Genomic DNA, 18,555 nt, shown 5'->3' with positions numbered 1-18,555 from the left:
ATACAGCTGAGGTATTGCTTTTAAATGGTGAATGCCTCTTCCTCCTGGCTGGACTGAGTCTTCATACTTGCATGATTGTAAACAGAATTCTTCTTTGCCAAGATGGAACATAAGGATTTTTATTCCTTATTGTTATAGGGCACCTAACCTGTTGTGAATTGCTTCTTTTCATCAGATTGGCAAGATCATTTAAGTAATTGAGCTGTCCTACAGGTTTAACTGCAGCACATAAAAGTTTACAGCACGTTGTAAATCATGTTTTGTGCAAAGATAGGATGGAATAATAAATGCAGAGCATTTAAGCCAGCAATTTTATTGGACTCAGGACTTCCTGCAGTACCTGCAAGTAGCCTGAATAAACCTGAATAAATCCCAAAGCAAGATCCAGTCAGAAATCCTTGGTGAAATTCACATGAAATTGTAGTAAGGCAGTCTGCAGAAGAAAAAAACCAAATTGGAAGAATAGAAAGAATTGGCAAGATAGTATCTCCAGATTTTTGATTGCTGTGGAAGACTCTTAGGAGTAGGAATTCTTGAACATTGGAAAGAGATGCTCTGCTGTTCATGAAAACACCCACATTACTTAGCTCCAGAACAACAAAAAGTCTTGTAAAGCAGTACAGTCATGGTTGTCTTGTGTGATTTTATTGAAGTTGTATGGTTAGAACTCTTACCATACTGAACCTCAGTGAATCATGGTATACTAGCCATAAAAATGTTTAGAATGCAAATACACATATAAAATATATACAGAAATAACCACAAGATCTGTAGCCTTTATGGAATTATTTCTTTATATCCTATTCAGATCCAGCTAGCCATAGATATTTTTGTGGCCTATCTTGGACTTTCTGGATTGCAAATGTGAGCTATCAATTCTGGTGTTCTTTCCAAAATACAGAGAAGTTGTCAGGCAATAGTTTTGAGCCTGTTTTTAAAGACAGGAATAGAAGATGTTTTTTAAAGTCAAGATAGCCCATATTTTCTTAATTACTTAATCAGAACACTCATAAATATTAGTCTTCTGGATCAGATATTTGTGAAATGGCCAGATGAGCATTTGCAGTTGTTCTATCTAAGTCCATGAAGAGAAATGAAAATGCTCTATAAATATTACTTGAGAGGAACCTTTGTGGTGAGGTTGGAAGGAGAGCCCATCTACCCTTTCAAGAGTACATTTGGTTCCAGACGAATTTTAGCTTTGTTGAAAAGGAGTACATTTGGAAACTGTTACTTTCAACTGCAAGATGTTATTCACAGCTCAGAAATCATCTCTCATTCAAATAGAATTTTCTCCCTAAAATAGATTTGTAGTAGACAGAAAAGAATGTCAACGGATTCATTTGAAATACCTCATTTACTTTCTGCTTATTTTGAAATTGTTTTCAGAACATGCTGAAATAGAAGGGAACCTAGAAAAACTTCTGCTGTCCCTATAAGCTTCTTTTAAAATTCATCATTATTGGATCTTTCCAAATTTTCATATACCACAATTTCAACAGACACTGCTTTTTATGATTTTTAATGAGTCATTCTTCCTATATTCCTTTTGAACATCAGTCTCCCATATTTTGTTCTTTATCACTTAATTCACTTTAATTCGTCACTTTGTTTTGCAATGGAAACCTGAGTTTTAGGATGTTTCTGTAATTTCCAAATATGGAAGAATCTTCTCTTAATGTAAAAATTAATCAAAGTGTTCAAAACAAGGTAAGCATTATTTGTGAGGCCTGTAGACATAGAGGAAATAGGATGTTTTTTTTCCCAAGCTACAGAATATCAATAGCTGGGGAGAGTCTGGGATAGCAGAGGGTTTGAGGGGTGTGGGGATCCCTACCCCCCAGTCCCCACAGTTCTTATGCAGATGTAAGAAGGCAGGAAGGTACAAATTTCCTTCATTTTTCTGGGAATTTTTCTTACTGGAATGAATTCTGCTAACATGCTTTTCTTCCAGTTGGTATCAGTAATTCAGTGATCCTCCAGTATTTTGAAGCTATTCTGTGTGAAGAAATTATAGGAAATGGTCCCATATTCCTAAGTGTATTCCATTTCTAAATATTGTCTGCTGTAAGGCAAATGTGGGAAGGGCTTTAACATGCCTAATTATAATGCCTTGCCAGGCTGTCAGTCCCATTGTAATTCTACATAGCATAACATATGGACAATAACTTTTATACATTTAAATGCATTTCAGTGCTTGCTGGGATACACCTCAGATAGAGTTATTCCTGAAGAACAAAAGGAACCAGTAGCTCCTCAGAATATAAATAGTTGTGGAGAATGTTTCAGAAAATTTTAACTTAATCAAGTTTTCAGTGCTGCTATTACCTAGCTTCATAATTTTAACTTTTAGAAACCACTCTCAGTTATCTGGAAGGGCTTTTTAAATCAACAGTCCACATTAGGCAGAATGCTAATTTTCTTGTGGTCATTTTTTGTATCATGCTGAATTATTTCAATAGTTTATTGGTGGGAAAATAGGGTATACATTTCTCTTCAGAGAATTTTTCACTGAAAATTTGAGTAAAACACTTGTCTCTTATTCTTTATATCTAGTTGATTCTTCCTGCATTCCTTATTTAATTATCTCCTATACTTATCTTCTGTGAGTAATGGGACACCCATGTAGCTTTGCTTGCTCTTGTGCTCTCTCTCCTTTTTTGTTTCCTGTGGAAAATGTGGATCTGATTTGTTTTACTTCCTGCATCTTCCTTCTGAGTATTTTCATGTAGCCCCTCTGAATGTTAAATTATGTTTACATTGAAAATCTCTTAATTTAAACTGTAATATATTTTCAAAGCAAAGTCTTTCCTGCCTGGCTCTTTGCAAACTATTTACATACAGTGTTAGATGTTGGCATCAAGGAAAACAGCTTTACTTTTATTGTGCAGTAACTGTGTAATCAGATGTTGGCTTGTGATGAAGCATGAATTAAATGCTTATACCTTCATTTTATTTAGCTGTGCTTTTTATTCTGCTTTGCTGAATAGGTAATTGCCCATTACTGCATGTAGTACATCTTCCTTTCTAGCGGTAGTTTGCTTTTGTGCTATTCTCTTTTATTATTATAAATACACAAAATTATTAAATATGCATTTTTTAAAACCAGAATCAAGACTTGAAGGTTGGCTTTCAGTACCAAACAAAGGAAATATAAGGCGGCATGGCTGGAAAAAACAGGTACAAATGCCTTTTTTTTCTTTCTTCCTGAATTTCCTTGGAAAGGTTTCTAGGCATGTTGTAAATTTGTTTTACAACTCATATTTAGGAAACAAACAAAATAATTCAGAGTAGTTTAGTGTATGTACATTGTTGAAAAAAAAAAACCCAAGAAAATTCAAGCTCAGTATGAAATCTTTAGTAATGACATTGTACAAATTTACAACACGGGAGGAAATGCTTTACAATGAGCATCTTGGAACCATCGAAAATCACATTTCTTCTTTGAGTAAGCATCTTTATAATTCTGTTACTGAAAAAGAACCTCTTTGTGCAACTTGGCAGCACAGAATAGGAAATACCACACTTAAATGTTCTGAAGGTCATGGAAGAGTGCATCACACTGTAACTTGCCACACGTGATTTCCAAGGATGTTTCTGTCTCCCATACCTTTAAATGATCTGTTTGTCTTAAAAAGAACTGATTTACTTTCAGAAATTGGATCTCTGTGCTGGAATTCCCACTCCAAATAAAGAAGTCTTGTTTTGCCTCTGCAAAAGTTAAGATCTGGTTCTTTGAAACATCCAGTGTTCAATTTGAGATATTTAGAACCAGTTTCTGATTATCTTTTCTGGCTTTCAGTTTCTCCCTTTAACATCTTCTAGTACAACTAAATATGAAAGCGAACATGCTCTCTAGAATTTTTTTATTTTTTTAAAAGCTAGTTGTATGAAACATTTTTTTTGCTTCATCTTCCTTATATTCAAAGACTGCTACTGGGAATTACTGAGTTACTCATGACACTTTTGAAGTACCTTTCTGATTCCTGTTGAAAGGTATTTCTCAAATTCTCTTATTTACATTCACATTCTACAACAGCTGGAAGTGATTCCTGTAAAATTTAAAGGAGAAGGGATTCATTCCTGTCAAAGAAGCACTTGAGTGTTTGTATTGGGCCTTTAGCTGCTATACTCCTCCTTTGAATCTGCTATTTGCAATGGGCTTCCATGGCCTTCTTTATACAGTCCCAAGTGTTTGAGTTCCAGACCTGCCTATTTTTACATCAATATCAGACCCTGGTGATTTGTCTGTAAGGTAAACCCACCACCTATTCTGGCCTGCTGGGAGTGAGTGGTAAGTTCTGCCTTATTTCAACTAATGGCCAGCCACCTTCCCCCCACCCCTTCAGGCAAGGGAGGAACAAAAGCAGAATTTATGGGTTGAATTAACAATTTACTGAAAGCACAAAGCAAGACTAAGACAAGCACAATAAAACCAGCAATATTAATAGCAAGAGTATACAGAAAAGAGAAGATGCTTTACCCTTCACAGAAAAGGTGTTCACCACCAGGAACAAAACCAAATGGCAGATGCTTCCTATAGATCTGTTTGGCTACTTGAATCCTCTTGTTAGAGAATTGACTGTACCTGGCACAATCAGGTAGCTTTGTTCTGTTCTGGATTATATAAAATGCTCTGTCATTTGTCTGTCAGGATGCTTCTAGCACTCTTTGATGGTTGTTTTGTAAAAATTGAGATTATTTTTGCATTCTCTGACAACTGAAATTTTAAACTCCTGATAAATGTGGATTCTCCAGTGAAAGACTATCAGAATTTCTTCAGGCATGCTCAGTATAGGCATATTTACTTGCCTCAAGATGTTTTAGGCAGTTAAACCATTCACACTTTGCTAGTTTGAATGCGCTCACACTTTGGAGGAATTCGAGCTGCAGGATGGATGGCTCAGTCATGAAATAAATTGTGCTGATGAAGTTCCTTAACTAGCTGAGGTTCATATCAGTTGGACACAGTTGTGAGCGATTATGTTCACTCATGTGTGCATTCTGTTGGCTGAGCTGTTGTACTGTAGCTGAAACAAGCTGGCAGGTAGTCAGCCTCCTCAGATGCTTCTCTTCCAAATTCTTCTGCAGTTTGAGTTTTGTGAAGGTAGGAGGTATATGCAACCTCAGTTATAGGCATGCCCAGATTAATTTAAAGGAAAAGCAAAATTACATTAGGAGTGTAGCTGGATTTATGCCTGAGGTGTTACAACTTGAGCTGCTGCATTTCTGACTCAGATGTCAGTAGCACTAATGTTTTTGCCCCATGCCCTCTGAGTTATTTAGCTTAAGTTAGAAAGGGGTGAGTAAATTTCAGTAAATTTCATAGTAACCTTCCAGTAGAACTGAAATTTGTGAGTGTGTGTACAGATGGACTTGCAAAGTCATCACAAGCATTTTAGAGTGATCTAGTGACAATACCGTCACTGCAACTGTAGCAATGCAGAGCCCTCCATAGCTTAGCTACCTTCAGGATCATTTTTGAAACTTTTCATTTACTCTGGCTTTTTATGTGCATGTGGGAGTATATTAGGATAAATAATTGCTTTTTAAAATGCAATTTCAACTGTTTTACCCTTTCTTTCCACAGTATGTTGTGGTGAGCAGTAAAAAGATACTGTTCTACAATGATGAAAAAGACAAGGACCAGTCTAATCCATCTATGGTACTAGATATAGAGTAAGTAAAGCCATTGTTAGTTTTGGATACAAATTGACAAGAGTGTTATGTGTGAAATAGCAGATAGCAAATCCAGAAGCTTGAAATAAAAAGTCTATAAATAATTTTTTAATTTCCCATACTGGTTGGAAAATGTCTGTCTCTCTGTATTTCAGCATACCATTAACAGAACTTTGACAGTACTTTTTCTTTGTCCTATGATAGATAAAAGTTAGAGAAAAAGAGAAAGGATCATTGCTGTTCTAGTCCAAAGCATTTCTAACTTCTCCAGGTGTTTTCTGTTTAAAGTGATAAAATACATTAATTGTGATTACTTTGCATTGGTTATACTTGAGGAAAACTATGTCAAATATCACTGAAGCCCCTCTCTGGTACATAACTGTGATGTTTGAACAGCTGATTAACATTATGGGATCTTACAAAATAGTAATTGAAAAAAGGTTTTAGAATTCATGAATAGATGTATCAGGGACTAAAAAATACAGTGGTCTGGAAGGAATCTCAAACTCAGGAAGTGTTTAAGCTGCCAATTGCTCATAACCAGGAAAAGTTATTTTCTCTTTGAACTGTTTCGTACTCTCTTTTTATAAACATCTGCTACAGCTACTGTTGAAAACAGGATGTTGGGAGAGATGACTTAGAGTCTTGACCCAGTATAAGATGCTGTTTGTTCCAATTTAAATAGTATTTTCAACAACTGGTGCTCCAGTTTTTCTTTTGTGATGTTTTGACATAGATTGTTCATGAAGCCATAATATGATTTAGTAAAAAACTACTGGATAGTATTCTACTTATTATGGTTACTTCCATTTAGGTTTTCACTAAGCTTTTCCAGCAATAATGTTAAACTTCCTAGTGTTTTGAGGAAGTATTTTAAAGCCTTTATCTTAAGTAAATTTACTACAATGGATCTTGATTCCATTGTAAGATAACCCTCTTGCCATGCTGTGAAATATTTTAGTCTTGCATAGGTAGACAAAATCTATATGGTTTATGAATTAGTTCCTAAAATCTTATTGCAGTGTTGAAGTAGGTTGTGTTGCTTGCATAATTTCTAGGAACTTCAAAGTAGTTTGAAAATTGTTCAGAACCATGCACAACCTTTTAGCATTTTCTGATTCATGTTTCTTCTAATCTAGTAAGCTGTTTCATGTCCGACCTGTAACTCAAGGAGATGTATATAGAGCTGAAACTGAAGAAATTCCTAAAATATTCCAGGTAAAAAGAAGTATATTCTTCTATTTAACTCTATTGAAAAAGTGGTGGCTTCTTTGAAAAGGGTACAAAAGTACTTGGTGCATCAACAATAACACAATAATGTTCTTTTTCAGATTCTCTATGCTAATGAGGGGGAATGCAGAAAGGATTTGGAGGTAGAACCAGTACAGCCGGCAGAGAAGACAAATTTTCTAAATCACAAAGGCCATGAATTTATTCCCACATTATACCACTTTCCAGCCAACTGTGAGGCCTGTGCCAAACCTCTCTGGCATGTCTTTAAACCCCCTCCTGCCCTAGAATGTCGAAGATGCCATGTGAAGTGCCACAGAGACCACTTGGATAAAAAGGAGGAATTAATTGCACCATGCAAAGGTATGGTTTTTTCTGTTCTGTATTCTCTGTGTGGTTAAGCCAAACTTGCTAAACTACTGGAGATAAATAAAAGCACTTCAGTTTAAAATTACACTTATAAATAAAGCTCTATTATTTTAGATGTGAAAGTTGCTATTAAAGCAATAGGCTGTTACACTGCTTATGAACAAGCAGCTCAGCAAAGCTCTGTAGGGAGGCCTATGGTGGTGGAACTAGCTGATGGAGCTCTGCTGAGGGCCCTGAGAGCACAAGGTTCCCTAGAGATTTGTGCCCAAGTACTGGGCAGCTCCTTGGTGCCCACACTATTCCATCTGCACTTCTACCTGATCCATGCTAGGGACAATTGCAGTGGCTGGATCAGCAAGCTCTGCTGAGACCTTGCAGAGTGGTTCTTCAGCCACCTCACAGACTGGAGTAAAAGTTTCTTCTTTGTGCTGCTGTGAAGTGGAGCATTCAGGGTATATACTCTGGAACTTGGCCATAAGGCACCCACACAACTTCCTAGCTTATTAAAATCATAATTAGTGTAAGTTTCTCATTTCTCAAATATTCATGTTAGACTCAAGAATCTTAATGCAGAATGACAAATCGTGAAAAACATTATATTAATAATTTTCTCTACTGTTTGTTGTCTTCCAAAAGTATATAAACAAACCCAATACAAGAATGTTATAGGTGCCATTATTCCTTCCAGTGGCACAGTTGGTGTGTCATAACTCTTACTTTGATAAGGAGCCCTGGTTTTCACTAATCATCTTCCTTCCTTTTCCTTGTAGTGAGTTACGATGTAACTTCAGCAAGAGACTTGCTCTTGTTGGCATCCTGTCAAGATGAACAGAAGAAGTGGGTGACACATTTAGTAAAGAAGATCCCTAAGACACCACCATCTACTTTTGTTCGTGCTTCTCCTAGAACTTTGTCTACAAGGTCCTCAGCAAACCAGTCATTCCGAAAAGTTGTTAAAAATACTTCTGGAAAAACTAGGTGAGAAATAAGCTTCAAAAGCTACAGATCTTCTTGGCTAAAAAAAACCAACTCAGTTTGTAAGTCCTATTCCATGTGAAATTGTGAATAGTTCCGTAGTTATGGCTGTTGAACTGCTGATCTAAAGCTTTGCTTAAATCCCAAAGGAAGGAGAAGAATTCTCCTGTTATTATGGTAAATTTATCGGTTCTTCACATTTGGAAAGGAGGTGGTACCTGGCTTGCCAGTGCTTGGAAGGGAGCTGGTTGCATTTTTTTTCCCTGTTCAAAGGCAAGGCATTTAGCAGCAAGGGTGGTCCACAGTCATCCCATCAATCAATCCCATGATTGACTCAGAGCTCATGTACACTAGAAGTCTTCTGCAAATGGAGCTGAAATGAGGAACTTACAGATTGTATCTGCTGTTAGGCCAATTCTGTCATTGTGAGCCCAGTTAAGTATTAATTCCATTCTTTCTCCCTGCTTACTTCTTCCCAGTTGTCTTCTATCTCAGCAGTCGATTTTGTAAACAATTTGTGACCCAATGCATTAACCAAGCCATGGTGTAAATTACACTTTTTTAATGCTTAGGTTACTGTAACCTGTTTTTAACCTTTATTAGTTTCCTGATACAGTACATTTTGTCCCCAAATAACCAATTGAATTGACAGTATGGAGTGGAAACTAGTGTCTCAGTAAGGAAAGAGTATTCTCAGGTTGGCAAGGCTATCAGACATTCCTTGTATGAAATGCAATAAAAGCAGATTTTTGCATATAAGGAGATGTGGAGTATATAATGAAACATCCTTCTTGAAGGGAACAGAAGAGAAAAAATATGAAAGATAAAAAGGGTGTTGATTTTCTTGTCCCTAAGACTTCCATCCTAGAACATAAGTGGTCATAGAATGGTTTGGGTTGGAAGGGACCTTAAAGATCATCTAGTTCCAATTCACCCTACCAGAGTGGATCAGGTTTCTCAGGGCCCCATCCAGCTTTGGTCTTGAACACTCCCAGGGATCATAGTTATGAGATAGTAATACAGTCAGTAAAGGCCTTCAAGATAATCCCATATCAGAAAATTACTTTTGGCCTCAAATACAGAGCTGCCAGTATAAAAATCAGTGGTGTTATGGGCAGTTTGGTGTTAGAGATCATGCAACAGCATGAGGAGAAGGGCATAAAGAGAAAACTGTGTTAGCAGTTTTCTTAACTGCTTAACCAGCAGTTAAGAACATGTAACAGAGTCAGAGGCTTTGGGAGAGAAGCCATAGTCACAAATGCTGAACAAAGTCTGAATTTACCAGTTACAGTTCAAATGGTAGGAATGCAACAGAAGTGTGGTGTAATTTTGCAGTTTTCAGCATCAGCACCTAATCAAGCTGAACTTCTGAAATACAGAAGCACTTCTGATTGTGGGGAGATTTCCTGGGAAGTGAGCAGTGTTTCCTTACAGTCTTCACTGTAAAAATCTGTGGAAAACAAGGGTGAGCACAGTGGAAAAGCACACAGGAATAAACTGTGTTTAAAAGACTATAAAATCAGGGATGGGCTACTAAATAGTAGCATCTTCAGCATTAAGGATCTTTTGAAAAGAGAGTGCTCTGGACAGTAAAAAAGACCTGAAAACAAACAGAACAACTAATTCCTCCTAAACCAACCAACTAGCTAGCGGGGTTGGAAATAATTATTTTAATGTGTCATTTACTTGCATCTTTAAGATGTGGTAATTGGATAATCTAAAACAATACTTGAAAGATACTGATAGTACATTTTAAAAATAATCCTCAGTTCTTGAGTGTACAGATTTCTTTCCTCACCCCTGCTGATCCCTGCCTTGGTAAGGATAGTGCATACTTCTTTATTTCACATTTAGATGTTTAGAATTGTAGACTTTCTCTTCCAAAAGACTTTTTGAATTGCATTCCAGGTATGCTCTCCGTTTATCCTTGTGAGAGCCTCTGGTAGCTCTAATAACTAGCTTTCATGCACACTCTTATGGGAGAAGAACCAATTTCTTAAATTGGGAGATCTTCCAAGTTCTTGGGAAGAAATAAAGCTCTTAGATCTTCTGTCAATTCAGAAGTTAATAGCTGCATGGTATCTTATCTCTTTAGCTTATTGAATTTATCTGTGACATGGATCAAACAGTTAACATTTACATTACTTTTCTAGACTGGCCCCAAATCCATCAGTGAACTCTATGACATAACTGATATCTTGCTTCTTGATGATGTCAAAGACTGACAGAGCTTCTTAGAACATGTAATCAATTATAAGAAACTCTGTTTAAATGCTGCATATTGTAGTCATTGATTGTGGAGAAAGAGTCCTATGGAGCCTAAGCCATTTAGAGAGGCAAAGCACTTGAGCAGCAGGAGTGCTGGGTATGTGTGTGCTCCTGCCTGTCATGCTGCCTGGAGATGTCTGCAAGAGGCAGGTGGGGGCCCTTGCAGCATCTCCCTGATGCTCAAGGAGACCTTGGGTGTCTTTGTGACACACTCTGTCCCCATCAGACAGCTGAGACTGGATTGACTGGGGTGTAGTGGGGCCTGCACGGCACCTGCAGAGCAATGCGAGCAAACAGTGAAAAGATTCAGAGTTCCACTGAGCAAAGAAGCAATAGAAAAAGGCCAGGTTGGAGCTCTTCATTCTGGCAGTTATACTGTGGACATTTTTGTGGCTTTCTCAGACAAATTTTTTTGTGAGTTCTATCTATGAACTAGACAAGTACTGCTGTGATGGACTATGCCCAGCTTGTGCCTTGATACCAGTACTTATTCTGTCCTCTGTGTTTAAAAAGAAGAGGTGGTGGATTTATTTTAGGAAAATTCACTTCTAGTGTACCAATGTTTAAATTTAGCTTATTAAATAAATCCACAGTGTAGCTTATGTACTGAACACTTAACTGGTAACTCAGCACAGTAACTGAGCTCATTTGACAGCCTGTTGCTACTTAAAGGGGAGGATTTTCCCTCTCCATTTTCCTTTTCTTCTTTTCTGTCCTTGGATCCTAGATAAGTGCATGAAATGATCCATTTTGGACCCTTCCATGAAGGTACACAATTCAGTTTCCTGACTATAAAAAAATGTAGCTAGTGAGTGGATCAATGCACTGAGAAGTGCAGTGATTGCCCAAGCTGAGGACAGGTAAGTAGGAGGATGCTCTCCTGGGATCAGGAAGATGAGGAACAGCAGGCTCTTTTCCTCTCAGGAGGCAGTCAATTATTGGATCAGCCTCTATGAAGTCAAGATGCTGCACCCTGCGGTTCTCCTCTTCCCTCACCATTTTCCTTAGGTGTGGTAAAGAAAAGAAGCAGCAATGATTTCTTTGGGATATACATGTCTAGCTTTTACTAAGTATGTGAAAATTGTTCTCTTGTCAGACAGTATAGCAGAACTTGCTCTCGGTGATGGAGTCCTACCATGTAAGCAGGAATTAACTGTTTTGTTGAATGGATACAGACTTGAACACGTGCTTGAAGACATTTCAGTACATTTCATTCAGGGTCTGACTCACCTTTCTTTGCAGTTGGTAGGCAGTGCTTTCTTGACTTCATGGAGAGGTGTCTCAGACCCACTGAAAGGAGCTTCACATATAAAAGTTCATCCTAAGTTCTATTCCTCATTTTAATAACTGATCACTAATGACAGTGAATCAGAACTTCATGATGAACTTGCTGGCATTTGCAGTACTGCTTCAAGATCAAACACTTCATAGCTTACAGTCTGCTGATTTATTCACGTTGTATTAGCACAGCTGAGGCCTTCTGCTCTGAGTTGGGCACTTGGTCAAGTTAATGCATGTTTGAAGGGGAAAACAACCAACCAGCCAAAATTCCTGTGCATCAGATGAGCTCTGCAACTGCATGTGTGTGCTCTTAGCCTAGAGAGCCTTTTCTTGTCCTGCAGATGAAAGAGGGTCACCTTGCATTTGCCATGAATACACCAATGACTGTTGACTCTTAATTGCTTACTTATAAAGCTGCAGTAATATTATCATGTCTGATCTCTCTGCTTAATGTTGTTTGAAGCTGAGAACAGTTTGTGAAGATGATACAGGTATGATATTAGTATTGTACCTTGTCAATTGAAAACAAATCTGTTAAAGCATTTTCTTCACTGAGGCTCTTGCCAAACACACACTAGTGTTACGAAGCTAATTTTTATATTTGTTATTAATTGTCTGTTTTCTTCTTTGTTCCAGCTAACCACATGTACAGTGCTTAATGGAACCTCATGGGATGCAGTCAGAGAAACAGGGCTTTTTTTAACCACACAGAGCAGTGCAGACGGGCTGTTGTTCCTTTCAACATAACTATCACAGGCTTCAGGGTTAAGATTGCTATTACTGTCTCCTCCTTGCTTTGGCACAAAAGCACGCTGAGGGTGTTTAATTGCGGGTTTGCCTCAAGGTAGATTAGTTAATTATTACTATGTAATGCAAGTTAAAGCAAATAAAGCTTAGCTAGGTGTATAAAAAAGGTGCTGCCTTTTGGATATTTTTAAAAAAGCCTGTCAGTCACAATGAAATGCAGCCAACTTTCTTCGTACCAGTACCAAGAAAAGGACTGTTAACCCTGTGAAGGGGATATTTATGTCAAGGTGAGCGTATGAAATGGAGTAGAAGAGGAAGGTTTCTCAGTGAGAAGGACTGCAATTGCTTTCAAGACTCTTAAGTTGTGCTCTTGAAGACTGCAGAACTAGCTTAAAATGAAGCCTTATCACTTGAACTTCAGTGCCTTCACTGCAGAGTTCTTTACAGCCTTAATGCTAACCACCCACTATGGAATGGATCAAAGTGTTAAATATTTTGCATTATGCTTTACAAAATACTGATGCAGCAGGTTTGTAAAAGGGGGAAAACAAGTAATTGCCTTTAATCTATGCATTTTTGCCAAGCCATACTGAATTATTTTATTGTTAGAGGCATTAGAAACTAACAGTAAAAAGAACCACCGAGTTTGGAAGCATATTTTGGGGTACATCATTTCTATTACTGTATAATGTATTGCCTTACAATTTTAAGTGATAACATACATTAAGTTAACAAACATTTAAAAAGTATATGCACTGTTTGAACTGTAAATTATTCTTAGAACACATTTACTTGGTTTTACATTGTTCTTTTAGTGCCTTAATTTGAGATAATTGTATTATTGCCATGTCGATAAATGTAGAAACCTAAAACTAAACAAAAGAAACCTCTAAAAAACTATTGCATATCAGTAGTTTTTACTGAGTTTTAATTGGTTGAAGTATTGTAGATGCTAGATCCATTTCTAAATTAAGTACAATCTTTGAGTGAGAATTCCTCTTACAAAGAAAGACTGATTTTTGTTCATAAGCCAAGAGATGTGTAGGCAATGCAAAAAGCAATAAAAAAAAAAAAAAGACGTAAAAGCTCTGGATAATTCAGGAATTTCAGTAAATGCTGTCAGACTCTTGCTTTGTAGCAGGAATACATTCATGGTATGGGCAGTATGGTTTTATTTTATTTTATTTCTTAACCAAATACCTCCTCAATAATTTATAATGGCTTTGCAGTTGTGTATTAAATAAGAAGCACTGGAAAACTGATTCGTCCTTAGGACGATTTGCATGTTTCAAGTGGTATTGAAAGCCGCACTGATGGATATGTAATAATAAACATATCTGTTATTAATATGGTAATGACTCTGTGCTCATTTAATGAGAAATAAAGTAATTTATGGAAAGACCCTTTTGAAAATGACTTGCCTGATGTTTTCTCCTGACTGCAGCTTATACAGCTTTCTAAGCTTTCAGACGTTGCGACAGTAAGTACAAGTGCATTTGTAGCCTAATGCCTAGGGCTGCATTTTTTTTTTTTTTACTATTCCACATGAATAAGTAAAAACCATATTAAATAATGTTTTCATTTCCTTATTCTCATGGCCTGCTGTTGTAGTAGCCTTATTTATATTTATTATTCAACCACCACCCTGAGCTGGCCTTGTGATCCTTGTCATCCTCCATGATGCACGTTTGGACTTCCATTAATTGCACTTATTTGTGGAAGTGAACACTGTTCAGAAGAAAAGGCAATTTTTGTTGTTGGGAGTTTTGGGATTAGGCTTGTTTGGGCCTTTTTGGAACAGCCTGTACATCCCAAGATAGCTGTCCATAAATCTCCATGGCTAATCCACCAAGGCCTGCAGAACAATAGAGCAGTAAGGCCAAAAATGATTGTATGTCCTTTGAAGGTCACAGAGTTGGGAAGTACAGATAAATAGAAGTAGCCACAGATGTAACTTCAGCAAGTTCCTCTGTGTTGAGCTTGCTGTATCTGAAATGTCAGCAATATCAAAGCTGTGGCTGGAGCACACTGAAGACAAACATCCAGATCACCAGTCACATTGACTGTAAGCTTGTCAGGCAATGTAAGGAATAATTATGATCTGCTTTAATCTTCTGTCACACACTGGGAAGGGAAAAAATATAGTAAGATGATTAAATATAGTAAGATGATTAAGATCTTACTTAAATATGTACATTATAATAGGAAATTTGGGGTGGTTGGAAGGGCCGGTTGTCTCTCCAGAGTCAGATTAGGTTGTGGATTGCTTTTCTGCTTTCCTTTATGTGTAACTGGCTACCTCTGCAGGCTCAAAACTTTATACTTGAGTATAAAAAGTAGTATCTTCAAATTTCATATTTCATTAATCTGAAAAGTAGCATAAGCCCTGCTATGAATAGCTAATGACTAGTGGGAAAGAGGGATTGTGGAAAAATGGTTTTTGCTCTACAGATTCGCACCTACTGCATTTCCTGTTTCTTAGTAATTCTGAAGTTCTGCAGTTTTTTTTTTTAATGCTGATTTTGCTTGGGAAAGCAGCATCAGACATAAAGAAGTGTAAAATTACATTAACTTGTGTGTCTGGGATAAATTGCAACTAAAATGCTGTAATAATAAAGTCTAGACATGCAAATTACAGTTTGTGTGTTCTGGTAAACTGATGTTGGCATTTGTTTACTCGAAGCAAGGTGCCTGTCTACAGGAATAGCTACCCTTGGAATAAAAAGAAGCAGCCAAACATTTCTAATGTTAGGAAAAGTAATGCTTGCAATCTCAACTGAAAGTCATCAAGAGGTAGGAAACGTGTAAGCTGTGAAGAACCATCATAAATCACCCTGATTGCCTTTTCACTGATGCTGTTATTTTGTTATTTGAAGCTGCTTGAGAAATCAAGAAGTTCAAATTCATGCATGATATTTTTTTTATTAATTTGCCTCCACCTTTTCATGTTTTTACAACTGTATTAGGTTCACTGACATGGGTAGAGTGTGAAAAATCTGATTATCTCTTCAAGCCTCCCTATTTCTACTGAAGGCTACAGGAAAGAAAATGGAAAGAGTAGCTAACTGTAGCAAAACAGCCTGGTAATAAAAGGATACAGCTTCCTCCGCAGGTGGGATTTTCCCACAGTAGCCACTTCCTTACAGAAGCAAATGGGGAATTGTGCAGCAAGAGGAGGGGGCAGCAGCTGAGCTTCCCTCTGAGCTGGTGAACTCTGCTGGAATATTTTTAATGTACTAATTACAAACATTAAAAAAAAAATGCAGGTAGAGTTTTGTTCTTGTTCCTTCCCCTGGATGTACATTTGTGATCCAGAATGTAAAATGTTTGAAAACTGCTGAAATGGAAGAGGTATCACAAAAATGGGGAGGTGTTGGTACTTTAAACATCTCCTGGATTGCTACGTTTTCTTTATTGAAGACACATAGCAGATACAATGGAGTGTGGATGCATCATCTAAGAGCAGGTTGGATGAGGCCCTGGGCAACCTGATCTAGTAAATGGCATCCCTGCTCATGGTCCCTTCCAACCCAAACCATTCTGTGATAGACAGGTTCCCAAGAACATTATGTTCCCCACAGAAAATAAAATATACATAAATAAAGGCACCTGCTGATATATTGAATGAGGGTAACTCATCTTGACCTTTAAAGAAGCAAGAGATGTAAATGCAGTATTTTAAGTCCTGAGTCTCTGTTATTTAAAGTGAATCTTTGTTCTATCCCAGGCATCACACAGGTGCCTAAAACATACCTTGCAAAGGGGGTTGGTTTCCTTCCCCACATCATCTGCTGTATCTCAGCACCTGCTTGTATTGAGTGTCCACCTACCACTTGTGCTCCTCAGAATTTCACAGCATTGAAAGCCTTTTCTAAACAGATCTGGACTTGCTCAGAGCCACCCTCCCTGCTGGCCTACGTGCACTATGGTGCTGATGGCACAGCCCCAGCTTTTGGATCCAACCAGCTCAGCAGGGGAAGGAGCCCTGGTCAGATGGCTCTGTCACAGGCCAGGGATACAGCCAGGGCAAGCACTTCCAGTGTCCCCATGCCCTCACCTAAGGTTTCCCTGGGGCCTCTCTTTATTAATAAAAAAGCTGCCTTTAATAACGTTCAACCAATCTTTAGCAATTTTAACATTGTCAAGCAGATTGCACTCTGTCTTCTGATGCCACCACTCCTTTATGTCAGATTCAGGAAAACCAGCATCTGTGGATCCCCTCCTTTAGGAGAAAGGCACACAGCTGTAACTGCAGGAAGAGGCCTACACAGTCTAGGAGGAAAAAGAGAGTGATTTTTCACCTTGCAGAGGTCGGGATGGTTCTTCCTGCAGATACAAACCCCGTTTCTTCTCTTTCAGCACAGCACCCTCTAGTGCCTTTCCCAAATCCTGGAAATGCATGGTCTGTGACTGCCTGAGCCCTCATCAGCTAAGGGTTTCTCTAAAGGGAAGGATTCAGATTGTAGAGCATTCCACTTCCATTTAGCTGGCACGAGTAAACGTGACTCTACATATGTCACTTTTGGTAAAAAGAGCAAAATGCTCAGCTGGAGATAGCCCACATGTAAATTTACAGGCAGGCAGCTGGGATCTGCTCTCTTTTGAATAGATGGTCTGCAGGATCTCACCTTAGAATTGGACCAAAGCTTCTCTAGAAAGTTTCTTTCAGCAAGTCTAAGTAACAAAAGATTCACCACTTCTGCCTGCCAATTTAACACTTAAATCACTTTAGTAAACTCCATCTTAATTCAAGATATAGCATAATTCAACAAAATCCCAGCATAACACCCTTTGAAGCTTCTCTGTGAAATGTAATCCTTGTTCCCCCAAACCTCTTTGTCCCATCTAGGACCCTTCACTGGACAATAAAATGAACTTTTGCTCTTCTTTTCCACAAAAAACTGAAAAGACAGAAATTTCTAAGCCTTTCACCTTACAGTTTATGTTCAAACCTTGGATTATTTCTATGGCCATTTTATATTTCATTCTTTTACTCTTTGGAACTAAAAATCACATTTGAGGAACAGCAAGGACAAGATTCTTCTTGTTTGGATATTGACTCTTTGGCAAAAGCATGGCCAGAAATGCACATGCCAACAACCAGATGGTGGCAAAAGCTCTTCACAGCTGCACCTGTAAGCAGCAGAGGAGCACTGGGTTTCTAGAGGTGGGAGCTGGGAGGGGCCCAAGGAAGGGATGTTTCTCTCTTTCTCTCCTTTTTATGTTAAAGCACTGCTTTGGTTTCTTTAACCACATCCTAACACCATGAGTTTTTGTGGAAGCAGTTGAGATTCAGGTCTCCAGGTCTACTGGTTTTAGTGTTACAACTTGGGGTTTATCATGCTGAAGGCTCCTGGCTGTTGCCATTGCAGACATCCTTCTGTGCTCTTTATCTATCACCAGGCCTAAAAATCATTGCTGGTTGATTACTCATCTCCTCTCCTCCCAATGAAGTTCTTCTGTTGACAATTTTACCTCCTACTTGACTCTTTCCTATAAACCAAACCTATTTCATCCACAAAGGCCTTTTTATTTTTCCTGCCTCCTGTCCCCTGTCTTGTGCAATCACAGCTTTTGGGCAGACCCCTGGGGGTGCAAAAGCCCAGCAGAGCTCTCACAGAATCACAGAGTCACAGCATGGGAGAGGCTGGGAGGGATCACAGTCCAACATCTGCTCCATCCTCCCTGCTCAAGCAGGGCTGTGCTGGGGCACACGGCTCAGGACTGCATCCAGATGGTTCTTGAATATCTCTGGTCAGGGGAATTCACACCCTCACTGGACAACCTGTTCCAGGTCACAGTCACCCACACAGTGGAGTTCTTCCTCATGTTCAGGTGGAATTTCCTGTGCAGCAGTTCCTGCCCATTGCCTCTTGTCCTACTGTTTGGAACCACCGAGGAGAGCCTGGCTCCATCCTCTTGACACCCTCCCTTTGGATATTTGTACACATTGATGGGTCCCCTCTCAGTCATCTCGAGGCTGAGCAGGCCGAGCTCTCAGCGTAC

General features: G+C 38.4%; 1 protein-coding gene across 2 annotated transcripts in view; it reads left to right on the top strand.

Moving 5' to 3' along the window:
• ROCK1 (Rho associated coiled-coil containing protein kinase 1) overlaps window positions 1-12,576 on the top strand; it is a 79,325-nt gene extending 66,749 nt beyond the window's left edge. For both annotated transcript variants that reach the window (XM_079301246.1, XM_079301247.1), the window contains 6 exons: window positions 3,110-3,180; window positions 5,591-5,679; window positions 6,819-6,897; window positions 7,011-7,272; window positions 8,049-8,256; window positions 12,439-12,576. In XM_079301246.1, coding sequence (XP_079157372.1) covers window positions 3,110-3,180; window positions 5,591-5,679; window positions 6,819-6,897; window positions 7,011-7,272; window positions 8,049-8,256; window positions 12,439-12,442 — 713 coding nt within the window. In that variant the 3' untranslated portion in view covers window positions 12,443-12,576. The remainder of the gene's footprint in view (window positions 1-3,109; window positions 3,181-5,590; window positions 5,680-6,818; window positions 6,898-7,010; window positions 7,273-8,048; window positions 8,257-12,438) is intronic.
• The last annotated feature ends 5,979 nt before the right edge of the window (window positions 12,577-18,555 follow it).

This window comes from Erithacus rubecula, assembly GCF_903797595.1.
Source record: "Erithacus rubecula genome assembly, chromosome: 3".
In the NCBI taxonomy this organism is placed as follows: Eukaryota; Metazoa; Chordata; class Aves; order Passeriformes; family Muscicapidae; genus Erithacus; species Erithacus rubecula.
Note: the sequence above shows the minus strand (reverse complement) of the source record. Positions and strands in the feature narration are given on the sequence as shown.